The sequence below is a fragment of the Phascolarctos cinereus genome, unplaced genomic scaffold, assembly GCF_003287225.1.
Source record: "Phascolarctos cinereus isolate Bilbo 61053 unplaced genomic scaffold, phaCin_HiC Scaffold_5;HRSCAF=322, whole genome shotgun sequence".
NCBI classification, from domain to species: Eukaryota; Metazoa; Chordata; class Mammalia; order Diprotodontia; family Phascolarctidae; genus Phascolarctos; species Phascolarctos cinereus.
Window position 1 is genome coordinate 10,022,989 of NW_027555958.1, and position 16,578 is coordinate 10,039,566.

The 16,578-nt window shown below is 41.4% G+C and overlaps 1 protein-coding gene across 1 annotated transcript; it reads left to right on the forward strand.

The window, feature by feature from the left end:
* The first annotated feature begins 666 nt into the window (after positions 1 to 666).
* On the forward strand, positions 667 to 15,431 carry LOC110198115 (uncharacterized). Its single transcript, XM_078154616.1, has 5 exons — positions 667 to 1,241; positions 1,682 to 1,785; positions 4,774 to 4,900; positions 7,105 to 7,191; positions 10,085 to 15,431. The coding sequence occupies exons 1-5, from the start codon at positions 893 to 895 to the stop codon at positions 11,833 to 11,835; spliced, it is 2,418 nt and encodes an 805-aa protein (XP_078010742.1). The 5' UTR covers positions 667 to 892; the 3' UTR covers positions 11,836 to 15,431.
* The last annotated feature ends 1,147 nt before the right edge of the window (positions 15,432 to 16,578 follow it).

A 16,578-nucleotide genomic window follows, 5' to 3' on the forward strand; every position in this document is an offset into this window, starting at 1 on the left:
GAGAGGATCGAGGAGAAGAGGAGATGGATAGGGTCAGAGGCTGCAGAAAGGTCAAGAAGGAAGAGGACTGAGAAAAGGCCACCAGACCTTGCCATTAAGAGATCACAGTAACTCGGAGAGAGGAGTTTCTGTGGAATGATGAGGTCGGAGAGTTGAGGGGAAAAAAGTACCTATTGTAGGTGGCCTTCTCAGAGTTTAGGCAGGAGAGATAGGGGTGACAGCAGCAACTGATGGATCAAGTAAGGGTCTTTGAAGATGGGGGAGACAAGAGCATGTTTGTAGGCAGCAGAGAAGCAGCCAGCAGATGGGGAAGGGTTGAAGACAAGTGAGAATGGGAATGACAGAGGGGGCAATCTGCTGGAAAAGAAGGGATGAAAAGCAATCTGGTTGCTTGGGCATGTAGAGGGGTTGGCCTTGACAAGGAGAAAGAGGTGAGACAGCGCTGAAGGAGCAGATGGTGTTAGGAGGCATCTGGGTGATGTGAGGTGGCAAGGAGAGGAGAGCAGGGAGTTCACAGCAAAGGGCCTCGGTTTTATGAGTAAAATATAAATCAAGGTTCTCAGATAGGAGGGTTGGGGGAGGGGAGGCCATGGAAAGGCTGAGGAGAGATGAGAAGGTTTGGAAGATCCTATGGAGATTGGGATAATAATGAGTCAATTAGGAAGGTGTAAAGGGTTGCTTAGCTGCCAGGAGGGTGTGTTGATCTGTAAAATCCTAACACTTGGGAGACTCTTCCCACTTTGCTGTTGGCCCCCAAATGCTCTGTCTTCTTGGTGTTTGCTTTCTTGAAGAGTTTGTGAAGTTCATGTCCAGGATGAGTCCTTGGTTCTTGAGATTGGATTCCCAGCTCCTCCTTCTGCCTCCATCATTTCTCTAGCATTAGTACCTCCCGATGGTCCTCAAGGGACTAGCCTCAGAGGTACAGTGTTCAGCCAGAGGTGGGGATCTGAACCCCAGGGTGAAGGTTCCAATTAAAGGGATTTTGCCTTTAGGCCCCCAGGCTCCAGCTTTACTGGGAGGTGGTAGAGGGACATTCCAAGAAAAAGACCACAATGCAGGAGAAGACACCGGCCCTGAGTCCTTCCCCCAAAGCTTGAGGGCAGCCCCAGCACCTGGCATTGCTGGTGCAACGATTCCAACCTGGCTGGGCAGAGACGACTGCAGTGAAGTCAGCGCAGAGAAAAAAACAGCAAGGAAGGAGCTGACCATGGAGGGCTTGTCTCTCATGTTTGAGGACAGAGGTGAGAATGATGGCGGTGTTGGTGGGAGGCTGGAATCCTGCCCTGTACGGGAGACAGAGAGACAGATACCTCAGAGCGATTTCTGAGCAATTGTTGTAGGAGGGAAGGAATAAATACAGTACCCAACCCCAGCCTTTATGTCTCTTCCTCTCCTCTGAACCACCCAGTAGATGCCATTAGCTGGCTCTATCACCAGAACTTCTGGCCCATTGAACTGGTTCTGTTCTATCAATCATTAAGCTCCTCCCCTTTGCCAGTGTGGAGTGAAAGGACAGGAAGGAGGATTGAGGTCACTGAGGAGGGTAGAATGAACTTTCAGTGGTGTGGTTGGCAGCTTGGAAAGCTGTGGGAGGCGGGGTCACATTGAGTGTGGGGCTTAGGGGGGAGGCCCTCTAGAGTGACCCTGAGGAGTCACAGGCAGGGTCATCTGCCTCCCCCAGGACTGCTTTCTCCTCCGTCAGCTGGTCTTCCTCAAGACAACAGTATAGAGGAGAAGGAGGAGGAGGAGGGAAAGACTTCTGGATTCTGCTCTGCCCAGGTTCAGGTGAGTTCAGGTTTGCTGTCTCCCCATCATTTCATACCATAGCATTCCTTAGTGTATGAATAGGTTCTTTTCCCTTCTTTTCATTAGTTCAAATTGATCCCCTTCCATCTATATCCTGACTATCATTCTCCAGGGAGGGCTCTGGCTGTTCTCAGTGACAGTATAAAGTTTGTAGTTGCTTAGAGTTGGAATGTCTTCATAATATCAATAGGCAGATTTTCAGATGAATGCAGAGTTGGATAAGGAGATTTTTTTTTGTGGTTGTTATAACAAGTTAATTAATGGTGAAAGTTCAGCATGTGACTATGGCTTGAGAAGTTGGACTCGATGATCTTAAATTTCCCTTCCAACTGGTTTTAGAAAAATTTTTATCTGCATTTTTTGTTTTTACATAGTTTAGATTTCCTCTGTATCCTTTCCTTCTGCCCACCCCCACAGAGCCATGTTGTATAACAAAGAATTTTTTTAAAAGAATAAACAAAGATAAAGAGGAGAAAAAAAATGATCAAAGACAATGAATACTTTGAAAACTTCTGACATTCTTTGCAACATTCCACGTTCCTTTTGAGTTTGCCACCTTCATTTTCCACGGTTGTTTTGTAGTTTTCATTCTTTTCCATGTGCGTAGTTGTTGTCATTTCCTGGCTCTCCCTACCTCACTCTGCATCAGTTCATGGAAGTCTTTCTGTGCTTCTTTGGACTCCTGGTTGTCTTTTCATATTGTGCTGTGATGTTTCATGACATTCAAGTATTTCAGTTATCCTGTCGTTCTCCACTAGATGGGCATCTACTTTATCTCCAGTCCTTTGCTAAAACAAAAGGTGCTCCTAGGAATATTTTGAGGTCTCTGCGGCCTTTCTTTTTGTCATTCATCTCCTTGGGGACTATCCCTAGCAATAGATCTTTGGAACAAAGGGCACGGACATTTAACCACCGTCCTTGCATGATCTCAAGTTACTTTCCAGAATGGTTGCGCTCATTCACAGGAGCGCCGAGGATGCATTCTCCAGACTGAATTTCCAGTCACCTCCAACACAGACCATCCATTCCTGTCTTTTGTCGTCTTTGCTGGTTTTCTGGATGTGATGCCTTGGCTGTTTTGATTTGCACTTTTCTTATTATTAGTCATTTGGAGCATTCTTTTATGTGGTCGTTGATTGTATTAAAATTTTATCTTGTTCTGACTCCCTTTTCCATCTCCCTGTTTCTGCTAGTTGTCTGCGTATCTTGGACACCAAACTTTTATCTGAGAATTCATTATCCTGGATGCATTAATTTTTTGGTGCAAAAGCTTTTCAACCTCATAGCACTTTTATCTTTTTTAACTGCTTCTGTCCTTTATCTGGTTAAGAATTCACATCCTGCCCATAGCTCTAAGAAGTATATGGTCTGTTTCCCTTTTTCTTTTTCAATACTTGGGTTGCATATCCATTTTGATTTTATTGTCCAATATCTTTAAGATGTTGGTCTAAGCCTAATTTCTCCCAGATTACTTTCCAGTTTTCCCAGCAGTTGTCAAATAGAGAATTCTGTCCTAAGTAATTTATTTTTCAGTTTGTCATACACTAGGTTATTGAGTTCCATTAATTCTTTAATGGAATTTTTAAAAAATCAGTACAAATGCTCTTGCTGGTTGTTGCTTTAGAATGTAGTTTCAGTTCTAGGAAGGTTGTTCTCCTTCATTCCTATCTTATTTCTGCATTGTTTCCTTTGAGAGTCCATATTTTTTTATTTCTCCCAATGAGTTTTTGTTATTTTATCAGGTTCTATAGAGTATCCCTTTGACAGTTTGATTGCTATGTCAATAAAGTAGAAATTATTGACTTAGGTAGTATTGTCATTTTTATTGTACAGTCGCAGGCCAGACATAAACACTGCATATGACTTTTTTTCTTTTGTAAATAGCATTTTATCTTTTCCAATTATGTGTAAAGATAGTTTTCAACATTCATTTTTTATAAGATTTTGAGTTCTAAATTTGTTCTTCTCCAGTCTCCAAGACAGCAAGCAATCTGATATAGGTTATACATGTAATGCTGCATATTTCTACAGCTATTTAAAATCCTTCTTTCCTTCCTTTTTAGGGACTGGGTCTTCCCACCTCCCCCAGGGCAGGGGCCCTGCTCACACAGGGATTACAGGCTTGCACTGCCATGGCCCCCATTCTTTATTTTTAGGGATACTTTGGCATCGGTTCACTGTGTTTTGATAGTTTGAAATCCAGATATTTTATGCATTTTGAAGTTGTTTTGAATGGGATTTCCCTTTCTGCTGTCCCTTCACTAGATCTGATGTCATCATATGGAAATGCTGTTGGTTTTTATGGGTTAGTTTTGTAGCCTGCAGCATTGCCAAAGCTATTAACTGGCTCAGTTAGTTTCTTCGGCCGATTCCCTAGGACTTCCTAGGTGAATCATCGTGTTGTCAGCATTTGAGGACAGTTTTGTCCCCTCTTTGCCGTGGTGCCTTTCATTTCTTTCCCTCGTCTTATTAATATGCTGGCATTTGGGTAACTCTCAATTAATAGTGGGAAGAGGGAGCATGCACTGAAGGAGCCGGGGATGTTGAGGTTAGAGAAGAGAAATTTAGGGTGGAATGAGAACTGTGCTAGAGTCTTTGAAGGCTGTCCTGAGGACAGCATGGCCCCCGAGGGCAGAATTAGGAGCCATCTGTAGAAACCACAGAGAAGCTAGTATGGAGGAAGTGAGGCAGAAGCTACCCAGGGTGGTCAGAGGGACCATCTCGGAGGGAATGATCTGACTTTTCCACAAATGCTCGTTCTCAGCTGTGCTTTGGGGATTCAGGGGCAAAGTGCATGATTTTCTCATGGGTCATTTATGGGAAGGAAGTTTTCAGGATAAACTTGAGCAATGAAGGAAAACTGCTGGGATCACCGAGTCTGGGACAGAGTGAGGCACACGGGAACCAGGGTACCAGGAGACATTTGGAGGAGTGGTCCCTGCTTACACAGGAATGTGTTTGATTTAGGAGTTGGTGACATTCAGGGATGTGGCTGTGGACTTTACCCAGGAGGAGTGGAGACGCCTGGATCCTGCCCAGAGGGCCCTGTACAGGTTCGTGATGTTGGAGAACTATGAGAACCTCATTTCCCTTGGTAAGCACCCCATTGGTCCCCAGGGACTCAGGGTCAGGCCCCTGGGGAGTCTTTGCAGGCTCCCTTGCTGCAGATACTTAGCTGTGTTTTGGCCTATTGTGCAAGGATATTCAACACTATGTATCACATGAGGATAGACTCAGACCCTTTATGGCCAAGAGAATTTCTGTTCTTTGTTCCCAAGTGGAAGGTCTTTGCTTTGTACCAATGGAGATGCCAAGACTTTCCTATGCCAGCCCTGAATCTGGAGCCTCCCTAATCCCTGAGTCCTTCAGTCTAAGGTCCTTCTTAGCATCCCAGGGACATTAGGAGACCGCTTTCTCCAGGAAGTCTTCCCTCCTTTTCTCCCTGGAATCATTGGGGCACCAGGGAGTTCTGTGCTGCGTGGATTTTGTTCTTTTTAGACCTGATATCCCGTGAGTCAAGCAGATGCCATGTCTTAGGGTAACTGTGTATCTCCTCACATCCTCTATACAGTTCTCACAGGAAATACCTAATGCTAGATGAATCCTAAAAATACACCCATAGCTCAGGGAGGATCACAGATCACAGCTGTGAACACACTGTTGCCCTAGCCTGAAAGCGCCTGCTGCTCTGAGGCCCAGCCAACGTGGCGCACTGCTGTTCTTCTCACAGGATATTAACACTACCGCCTCCTCTCACTGTATTACTCAATCGCTAGTGACTGCCTGCCCAGGATCTCCTGGTATTCTCTCTATATTTTATTCCTACTGAGATGTGCACGTGCCAATTTCCCTTGATAAAGTGTGTGCTCCTTTTAGGCAATAATTATTTCATTTTTGTCTTTTTGTCCCCAATGCCTAGCACTGTTCTTGGCCCATATTAGAATCTTAAGAGACCTGTATCTCGGGTGAAGTCCATGAAAGGGTCTTAACTTTTCAGAGTGGGTAAAATGAGATGCTCCTTTCCCAGCCACATGTTCAAATCCTCAAAAGATTGGTGATCTCCTCAGTTTCAAAATACCTTCTAATGATGCAGATTAAAATTCTTATACTCCTGACTATCTGCTGTGAATATCATCTGTGTCTTCCCATTGGCCAGGCCTGGGCATCTTTGGGCCAGGCCGGAGGCTTTCACTGCTTTCTCCTTGCATCCTCGGGGAGTGAGAGGAGCCATTCTGTGCACACCCCCGTGACTAGTCCATCTTCTCTCCGTGTCATACTTCCTTGGTGAAATGTCTTTTTTGGAGCTCCTCATGTTTAATATGATGCAGCCTGTGTGCCCTCACCATTGCCCACAGTGTCATATTCGTGCTTAATTATCTGGACACTGTTAAATTCCATTCTTTTCAGCACCACAAACAGAGTGTTGGGCCTTTGTTTCCATTGGAAGCCTCCGGTCATTGAAGATTTGTAATTTCCATGTAAGCTCACCAGAGGTGTTCCCCATAGCGGTGGAAGAGGGATTCTCTGTGGACAGCATTTGTTAAGTGCCTACTACATTCAAAGTGCTGCAGATACAAATACAAGAGAATGTGGTGGTCTGTGCTCTCAAAGAGCTTAGCACATGAAGGAGAGCTGGAAACCAGGGAGCGGAAAGTGGGAAGGAGAGGGAAGGAGAGTAGTGGTTCACAGGGGGAAGGCTTCTGATGAGGAGAGGGTGCCATGTGAGAAGAGAATTGAGCTGGGAGAGGTCCTCTAGGCCAGAGATGTCAAACGCGTGGTCTCCAACACTACAAAGTATGGCATGAACCAGATTTAAATGCAGTTCCTATCTGATTGTTATGTGTCAATATATTAATAAAAAGAGAAAGTATAACCATGTTGCTTTCCAAGTCTATGTAATCCTCAGAGATCCTCGTGTGTGCTTTGGTGGCCCCTCTTTCTGAGGTTGACGCCACTGGTCTAGAGTAGTGTTTTTAAATGCATAAAGTAAAACACTCAGCATCACAAAGGAAACCAAGTCTACTGATGTGCAGTTATCACAATGTTAAAAACAACAGCACAACAACAAAAAAACCCAACCAGGTTAAAAATCCCTGACGGAGAACCTGCCCACTGTTCTCTGTGTATGGAAGTGACCGAACAAATGGAGATCCTCGGCCCGGAACGGTGACCTGTGCTCCCTGGAATACGACCTAGAATATGCTCCAAAGGTGGTTTCTTAGCTTTACCATAAATAGAACTTACTTCTTGGCATGTTTTCTGTTCCTAGCACTTTATCACTTCTGTGCCTCTCCGTAGGGCTTCCTGTTTCTAAAGTGGATGTGATCTCCCTGTTGGAGAGAGGGGAAGCCCCGTGGTGGCCCAAGGGAGGAGGCCTTTGTCATGGTGAGTGAGTGAAACCTTTTCCGTCTCCGGAGTCAGAATTGTCAGTGTTGTCTCCTGTGATCTTCTCCGGCTGTCCCTTGTTTGGTCAAGACCTCTTTCCCTGTCCGTGCTGCGTGTCTTGTCCCCCGTCAGCCAGCGTGTTCGTTTCATGGCCTTTTTTCTCTGCGCTGCGCATCCCTCAGGAATGCGGGGCTGCCCGCAGTGCGACATGTCGGTCTACACCCGATTTCTGGTTTTCCAGCAGTTCCTTGAATACTGCTTATGTACCACCTGAACTTGCTGACCGTGGGTTCCTGCTATGTTCAGTTCCCTTTGCATCTTCTGTTCCTGAGCTGTTCCACTGATGAACTTCCCTGCTTGTTTAGTTATCTTCACCAGCATCAGTCTGTTGAGGAGTGCAGCTTTGAGTGTAGCTTGAGATCTGGCACTGCCAGAGCCCACACCTTGCTGTGTCTTTTCATTGTTTCTCCCTTGTCTCTCCAGTCTCCCCTTGTCTCCCGCCTTATCTGTTCATTCCATTCACATGGCCACCACCCAAGCCTAGACTCGCGAGAGCTTCCTGATTGGTCTCTCGGACTCAAGTATCCATTTTGTGTGGCGTAGAGTCCTCAGTTTTACAGGGTAAGCCATTCTTTGATATAAGTCTTAATCTTTTTGCCTTTTGGAATAGCGTGTACCAAGATCATCTCTCTTTTGTACTAGTTGTAGCGTAGTCCAGCGTGGTCCTGACTGTGGTTCTTTGGTATCTGAACTCTTTCTGGATGCTTGGGATTTTTGTGTTTGTTTTTTGATATGGATATTACGGATTTTGGCTGACGTACTTTTTTTTTTTTGAGGAATTCTCTGTTGTCCTGATTTGTTGTGGTGGTGGTTTTTTCCTTCCAGGAGATGACTGGCAGGTGCTTTCTCTTTAACTTTGTCCACTGGTTCTAATGTATCTGGATAGTCTACTTTTGTGATTCAGTGAAATATGGTGCCACGGTTTTACAGAATCAAGTCTTAAATTTTCCCCCTTCAATCTGTTTTCTAGGTTCCTTGTGTTTAATAGTAGTTGCCTTACATTTATTTCTGTTTTTTCAGTCTTTTGACTTTGTTCTTACTTTTCATGTTATCTTATAGAGTTATTGAGTTTTTAATGTTCTTTTCCATTCACCAACAGCTCCTTCAGTAGGGTTTTTGACCTTCTAAATGTTTTATTCTCTGTCCGATTTTTTTCTTTCGTGATTTACCTCTTATTTAATTTCTTCCAGGTTCTCTTCTAGTCCTTTTGGCCAGGTCATTCTTTTCTTTAAAGCTGTATTTGAACTTGTAGAGTTATTCTCTTCTAGAATTTCAGTGCTTCTTCAACTGTGGGGTTGCAACCCACAGTTTAAGAAACGCCAAAGGGGTCGCGAGTGGAGAAAGTTTAAGAATCCCTGTTCTGGGTAATCCAAGGTATTTCTTTATTATTTTAGGTACTTTCTTCTTTTGACTTATACCTCTAGCCTCAGTGACTGGATTGAGAATTTGTGCTGAGTGGCTGAGCTCTGCCCACCCTGTGGCCCTCTGGAATCTGGAGACTACTACTCCCTCTGCCCATTTTCTTTGTTTGCACTGTCATTAATATTCTGGTGTTTGTGCATCCTTTCCCCCTGTCTGTGGCTTGCTTGTAGTGTGGGCCTCGCAGTGATTCTGGGTCGAGAGGTATGGGCACCTTCATTGCTTTCTGAGCATAATTCCACATTGTGTTTGGTTCAGTCCACAGTTACACCAAGGGCACGCCAGGGTCCCTGCATTAATTCAGAAAGAGACTAACATGTTGAGCCAGGAGTCTCACTGATAGACATATAGTCCAGGGAGGGCAAAGACAGAATGGGTTTATATATATTCCTACATTTCTACCCCTCCCCCCCATTATTTCCTATAAGAATTTCAATATTTATTTCTCCAAATGAATTCTTATTTTGTCTGGCTCCATAAGGAATGCTCTTGGTTTTCTTGGCATAACACTAAATATATAAATTAACATAATTGATTGCCAGTTTTTATTATTTGGGCCCATCTCAACCTTGAACAACGCACATACCTTGGGAGATTGACTACCAAATATTTTATTCCTTTTGTATTTATTTTGATAGGGACTTCCTCTTCTATTTTTTCTTCCTGTATTTTATATTTGATGTTGTTGGTTTTGTGGCTTTATTTTATATCCTGTAAATTAAAATTTTTCTAATTGGCTTGATGAGTTTCATTGCTGATTTTCTGGGATTTTTTTTTAAAGAAACCATCATTTAATCAGTAAGTAGGAGTATTTATAATTTCTTTGTCAGTGTTTATATTTTTAATTTCTTTATCTTGTCTTAACTGTAGCTTTTGTAGAACCATGCCAAATAGCATTGTAGAGAATCATACCCATGCTTTAGTCCTGATGAATTACTAACGAATATTGATGCAAAATGTTGGAGTAAATCCTAGCAAAAATGCTACAGCAACATAGGCAAAAAATTAGTCACTATAACCAAGTTGGATTTATACCAGGAATATAAGAATGGCTCAAAATTAGAAACAATGTAATTAATCGTATTAAAAACAACAGTGCCTCTAATTCCATGATTATATCAATAGATGCAGAAAAAGTCTATGACCATATATAGCATTCATGTATGCCACAATACTTTATAAAGTCTGGGCTTTGATGGTGCATTTTTAATATGAGGGAAATTATATAAATAAAATGAAAAGTTAGCATTTTTTATAATTGTCTTTGACTTCAGTTTCCTTTAGATAATACTTGTTCTACGTGGCTCAAATTAACGTCTTGCTCTTAACTAGAAGTTTAAGATATAATGAAGGTTCTTTTCAATCCAGCCAAAAGTAATGAATGACCTTTTTTTCTTTTTTTCATTTCTTTCAGATTCTCATAGTTGGCAGACCACGTTTGAAACCAAGGACTCAAATGTAATTCAGGGCATTTGCATGGGACCATCAGCAAAGAAAAGTCTGCCAAATGACAGTTCCTGGCATCCCAAAATGAGACAACTGGGGGGATATGACACAGAAAACCAGATGGGCAACCAGAATGGAAATTCCCAACAAGTGATAGTCATTCCCAGAACAACTTCTGTTGGGAGAAGTTTTAGTCTGGAGTCACTCTTTCTTGCACTATGGAGAGGCAGTATGGAAAAAAGTCTTTCTAAATATAAGACACTTGGACAGAACTTCAGGGATTTTTCAGACCTAATTACATGTGATGCTTTTTCCTTGGGAAAGAATCTTTCTAAGTACAACACATACAGGAAGCCCTTTAGTTACCCCTCAGACCTAATCGAATTTCATAGAAAACAAATTGGAGAAAAGCCACATGCATACAATGAATGTGAGAAAGCTGGTAGCAGAAGGTCAAGTATTAATGAACTTCAGAGAATTCGTATTGGAGAGAAACATTACGGATGTAATCAATATGGGAAAGCCTTCAACCACCGGGGGAGACTGACCAAATTTAAAAGGATTCATACTAGAGACAAACTCTTTGAATGTAACGAATGTGGAAGAAACTTCAGCCAAAAGGCATACCTTATTTTTCATCAGAAAACTCATAGTGGCATGAAACCCTTTGAATGTAATGAATGTTGGAAAACTTTCAATAAGAGGGGACATCTTATTCGACATCAGAGAACTCATACTGGAGTCAAACCTTTTGAATGTCATGTATGTGGGAAAGGCTTCAGCCAAAGGGGAAACCTTATTAGCCACCAGAGAACTCATACTGGAGAGAAACCCTTTGCCTGCAGTGAATGTGGAAGAGCCTTTAGTCGGAGGACACATCTCATTTATCATCAGAGAAATCACACTGGAGTGAAACCCTTTGAATGTAATGAATGTGGGAAAGGCTTCATCCAGATGGGGAGTCTTAATAGACATCAGAGAACTCATACTGGAGAGAAACCCTTTGAATGTAATGAATGTGGGAAAGCCTTCCGAGAGAAGGGATGCCTTAAGAGACATCAGAGGATTCATAGTGGAGTGAAACCCTTTGAATGTAATGAATGTGGCAAAACCTTCAGTAAACTAGAAACCCTTATTAGCCATCAGAGAACTCATACTGGAATAAAACCCTTTGAATGTAATGAATGTGGGAAAGCCTTCCAAGAAAGGGGATGCCTTAATAGACATCAGCGAACTCATACTGGAGTGAAACCATTTGAATGTAATGACTGTGGAAAAGCTTTCCAGGAGAGAGGATGCCTTAATAGACATCAAAGAACTCATACTGGACTAAAACCCTTCACATGTGATGAATGTGGAAAAGCTTTCCGAGAGCGGGGATGCCTTAATAGACATCAGAGAACTCATACTGGAGTGAAATCATTTACATGTAATGAATGTGGGAAAGCATTCAGTGAGAAGGGAAAGCTGATTAGACATCAGAGAACTCACACTGGAGAAAAAACATTTGGATGTAATGAATGTGGGAAAAACTTCAGCCGGAGAGCAAATCTTATTAGACATCAAAGAACTCATACTGGAGAGAAGCCCCTTGCATGCAAGGCATATGAAAAAGCCATTAGTGAGAGTGCACGCTTCATTTATCATCAAAGAATTCATACTGGAGAGAAATCCTTTGACTGTGATGAATTTGGGAATGTCTTTAGCCAGCATGCATAACTTATTATCTATCAGAAAACTCATCTTTAAGTGAAACTTTTTGAAGGGAGGGAGGGCTTTAGCAAGAAGGGATACCTTATTTAACAACACAAAATTCATACTGGAATGAACCTTTTTTAACATCTTCATTTAGAACAGTAGGCGAAAGTAAATGCCCCTTAAGAGGAAGCTGGTAGCTAAGTGGATAGAGCACTGGACCTGAGTTTAAATCCAGCACACTTCCTGTGTGACCCTGGGCAAGTTACTTAACCCGACTGCCTGACAAAATGGATCCACTGGAGAAGGAAATGACAAGCTACTCCGGTGTCTTTGCCAAGAAAACCCCAGATGGGGTCATGAACGGTTGGACCTGACTGAAGTGCCCGAACAACAACAAATGCCCATTGACTGGGGAATGGCTAAACATTGTGTTGCAGGAAGGCAGTGATATAATACTGCACCTGTAGAAATGAATATCAGTGTGTAACATTGCATTATCTTGAGTAAATTTAATAAAGGTAGACTGAGGGACAGACTCTTAAACAAGATCAGTTTATTAACAGTAATATGTGTAACTGTTAACAAAGCAAGTCACAGTGGCAACCTCAGCAAAGCCAGTGACCCCAGAGAAGGAGGAGACCCTCTTTATTAACATATAACAAAGAAGGGGTCTTGGTAGGCTTGGAGACAAAGTGATAGGTTGTAGGGTTGGGACAGGAATATTATGATTGGTTATACTAAGAAAGATGGGCTGGCATTCAGGTAAGGCTAATCATTTCCCTCTAACAGTTAAGGAATATTAATTGTTTATGGAACCCATCTGTATCTTGTAGTCTTTGCTAAGAGATCAAAACTAACAGACTTGCTGTCTAATTCCTTTAACTACATAGAAACAGGAAAGGACGGATAACATATCTTTTGGGACAGTAATTTTATAGGGTTAAACAAACATATCCATGAAATATCCTAGGAGATAGGGCAAGAGAGATACTAATATTTCTTTTAAACTAACTTTAAGCTAGCTTAGCTGGATTCCTAAGCTCAAGTCAAGCCAGGTGGGTACAGACCCAATTATAAAATTAATTCAGCATAAAATCAGTTACATTGTGGAATCAATAGAGAAGAAATTAGAGGTAATATTAATTTTTATATTTTCAGCATATACTATCAGAGTTGTTTTGATTAATTTTGCTTAACTATTTATCCCTCTTCATTCTTTGTTAAATTGAATATTTCTCTGGAAAGGAAAGGTAAGGAATAGGTTCAGAAAAAAGAAAGGTGACATAAAAGCAATATGTTAATAGTAACCTATACTAATATTATTTGCTTCCTTCTCTGCCCCTCCCCAGGTTACTAAACTGATAGATCACAGGAGTGCTGTAGATAAGGTTTACTTCAGCTTTAACAAATCATTTGACCAAGTCAAAAGCTATTCTTGTGGGCTAGAAAATAGTAAAATTAAAATGTTCCAAAACAGATTGAATGGTCAGCTCCAAAGAGTAGTCAATGAGCATGTCAAATTAGAAAGCATATAGTGGTGTGCTTCATGAAACTGTGCTGTTATTGATGGTGGACACAGACATAGAGAGTATAATTATCAAATTTGCAGATGACAGTTTGGAGCGATAAGTAACATACTCAGTCAGCATCTAAGATCTAGATCCCAGTGTCTAAACTATTGGAATCAGGAAGACGTGAGTTCAAATCCATCCTCAGACATTTACTAGCTGTGTGACTCTGGGCAAGTCACTTAACCCTGTTTGCCTCAGTTTCCTCATCTGTAAAATAAACTGGAGAAGGAAAAAGCAAACCACTCCAGGGTCTTGGCCAAGAAAACCCCAAATGGGGTCGTGGAGAGTCAGACACAACTGAACAATAAAATGGTCTTTGAATTTGGGCATCGTCCAACAGTAATTTTTTATATTGAAAGTTCAATCTGAGTCATTTGTGTGATATGACAACCAAGAAATACAGTGCCATCTTTGGCTACATAAAGGGAAGTAGAGTTTCCAGGAATGGGGAGATAGAGTTTCCAGGAATGGGGAGGTAAGAGCCTTGCCACCCTCTGTTCTGGTCAGACAGTGTCTGGACTATTGTACTTGGTTCTGGGCAGCATGTTTTAAGGACATTGTTAAGATGAATTTATTCCAAAGAAGGTAGAAGGTGGAGGGCTTTGGGTTCATGCCGTATGAGTGTCAGTTCTGTGGTATCATAATCATCATCTTCAAGCATCTGGAGGACTATTGAGTGGAAGAGGGACCACGCTTGTTCTGCTTGACTCTAAAAGGCAGAGCTAGAAGCAGGGAGTGGAAATTCCCAAAAGGCACCTTCTACTTGATGTAACAGAAAACTTCTCCCCAAATCGATTCAGACTTGGGGTGAGTTGTTTTAGGAGACAGTGAGATCCCTTGAATTGAAGATACTAATATTGAATAAATGGCAAAAGAATAAAATGAAGCAGTTGTCAAGGGATTCTTTTTCAAATGTGGGTTGGACTAGATCACCATTAAAGACCTTTCCAACTTGAAATTCAGTAATTTTGTCTGAATCTGTAATTCTGTGACCATTGCAAAGACTTCCAGTAGAGTGTGCAATGGTAATTATCAGAGAAATACTCATTGGAGATGTAGCAATAAGAAAGAGAGCTTATAATCATTCCTGTCCTGGCATGAGTGACTCCTCTTTTAAGTCAGTCACCATTTCAATGTAAAATGAGCAGTCATTTCCAAACTCCTTTGTTCCTCCTCTTCTTCATTTCCCCTGGTGTGCTAGCCATAGTGCATATTTGCTTTGTTCTGCTTCCTCAAAGTCACTGACATTAACAAATCCATGCCCCACTTTCAAGGATAGCTGTCGATCTAGATTAACTGCCTACTAACCTCTCTGGGGTGTCCCAAAAGTCTCAGTCCAATTTTGAGCTTTAATAAATTCAGAAATATAAATGCTACAGACTTCCCTCAAAATCTGAAGGTTTGATGATTTAAAGTTTTGAAACATTAATGTTTCTTACTAAATTCACTGTAACTGTCTTGTGCAATACATTGCTCTGGTTGCTTTCAGAACTTTATAAAAACTTTAATTAGCCTCTGCTCAGTGACTGAAAGGACTGCATTTGTGATCCTAGCCTTAAGATCACTCAAAAGTCTGAATGCAGATCAAAGCAGACTGTTTATCACTTTCTGTGTGGTTTTTTCCTTTAGGTTTGTGTCTTCTTTCACAACATGATTAATATGGTAATATGTTTTGCATGATTGAACATGTTTAACCTATATCTCATTGCTTATTGTCTCAGGGAGGGGGGAGGTAAGGGAGGGAGAGAAAATTTGGAACTCCAAAAATTTTTAAATGTTAAAAAAAAATTGCCATTACATGTAACTGGAGAAAATAAAATATTATTTCAAAAAGATCATCCAAAGAATGAGTTTTTAATGCATTTCTAACAGTTTTTACGTGATCTCACAAGAAAAAGTAATGGATAAAGATCAGGTGACCGAGCAAGAGAACCTCCTCTACCAGTCCACCAGCCTGAGACAGCGTCTTTCAAAAACTCACACAGGCAGTGAGCGATGACAGGGTGCCTCATCTTCAAATTAAAATGTATTCAGAATTCACAAAACCAAAGCGGAAAGAGATTAAATTTTCAAATGATATTTTTTATGTTTGTAGCCTTTTTATTTCTAAAGTTGTGAAAGGTTAAAATGACTTTTGGAACTCCCTACCTGTGTATGCTCGAAAATTGTTTAAAGTTCACTTGACAACAGGGCTGTCCTTCAACTTCCTTCTTCCTGTCATGGTCAATAATGAAGTTTCTCTACCTAGCCTTCAACAAAATTTATATGCTTTGTTTCTTTCTTACTTTTTTTTTAAACCATAACTGTGAGAAGCTAATGAATATGGGAAGGGTTTTAGGCCTAGAGGAAAACATTTAGCATTAAAAAAGTCTTTCTGAAAAGAAATGACCTTTGCTAGATCATCCAAGCCTTGCCCGCTGACCCTGCTTGTCCCAATGGGAGCTTATCTTCCAGCTGGGGAAATGGCACATACATAGAAACACATGAAAATATGTAGGTACAGAAACTGTAAAACAGACAAACAAAAACCCCTTTTGTCACTAGCAGCTGAAGGGATCCAGAAATATTTCGTGTAAGACATGACTTTCATGTGGAATGACAACCCGAAGAAGAGATGCGGGCCAAGGACTTGATGCTGGAGTAAAGCATGTATTATTTATAGGACAGAACCTTGTCTTGCTGTAAACATGACACAGTATACTATCCATCCGGTAGGACAGAGCACCTCCTGGCTGCCCACTGCTGCCTCTTACACTCCTCATGCTGTAGTCCCTACCATTTTGTTATGTTGTGTAAAACACAGGTATTGAACAAAAAGCCAGGTAAGTGATGTCTGTATAAGAGAAAATTAATTATATGATATCATTCCGGTACATTTTGTTGTACATTTTCATGTTTAGGTTCTCCCACTGTTTAAAAACAATCTTATATGTACAGTCTCTGGGTAGAGTGCCCACATTAGAGCAAAGCACAGGTATCAGGAGAAAAAAAAAAGCAGAATGTTTGTGAATTGCAATTGTCAGAAATACCCTGGCAGGCCTTATTTGTGAAGAATAATTGCTTTTAGCATGTGGAAGTAGTTTTTCACATTTCTTTGTATAAAGTTTGTATTAAGCTTAAATTATCATTTTTGGGGGAAAAATGTGTTACTAGCAGAATTTTGAAGGAAACAGGATTCTGAGAGGTTGAGTTC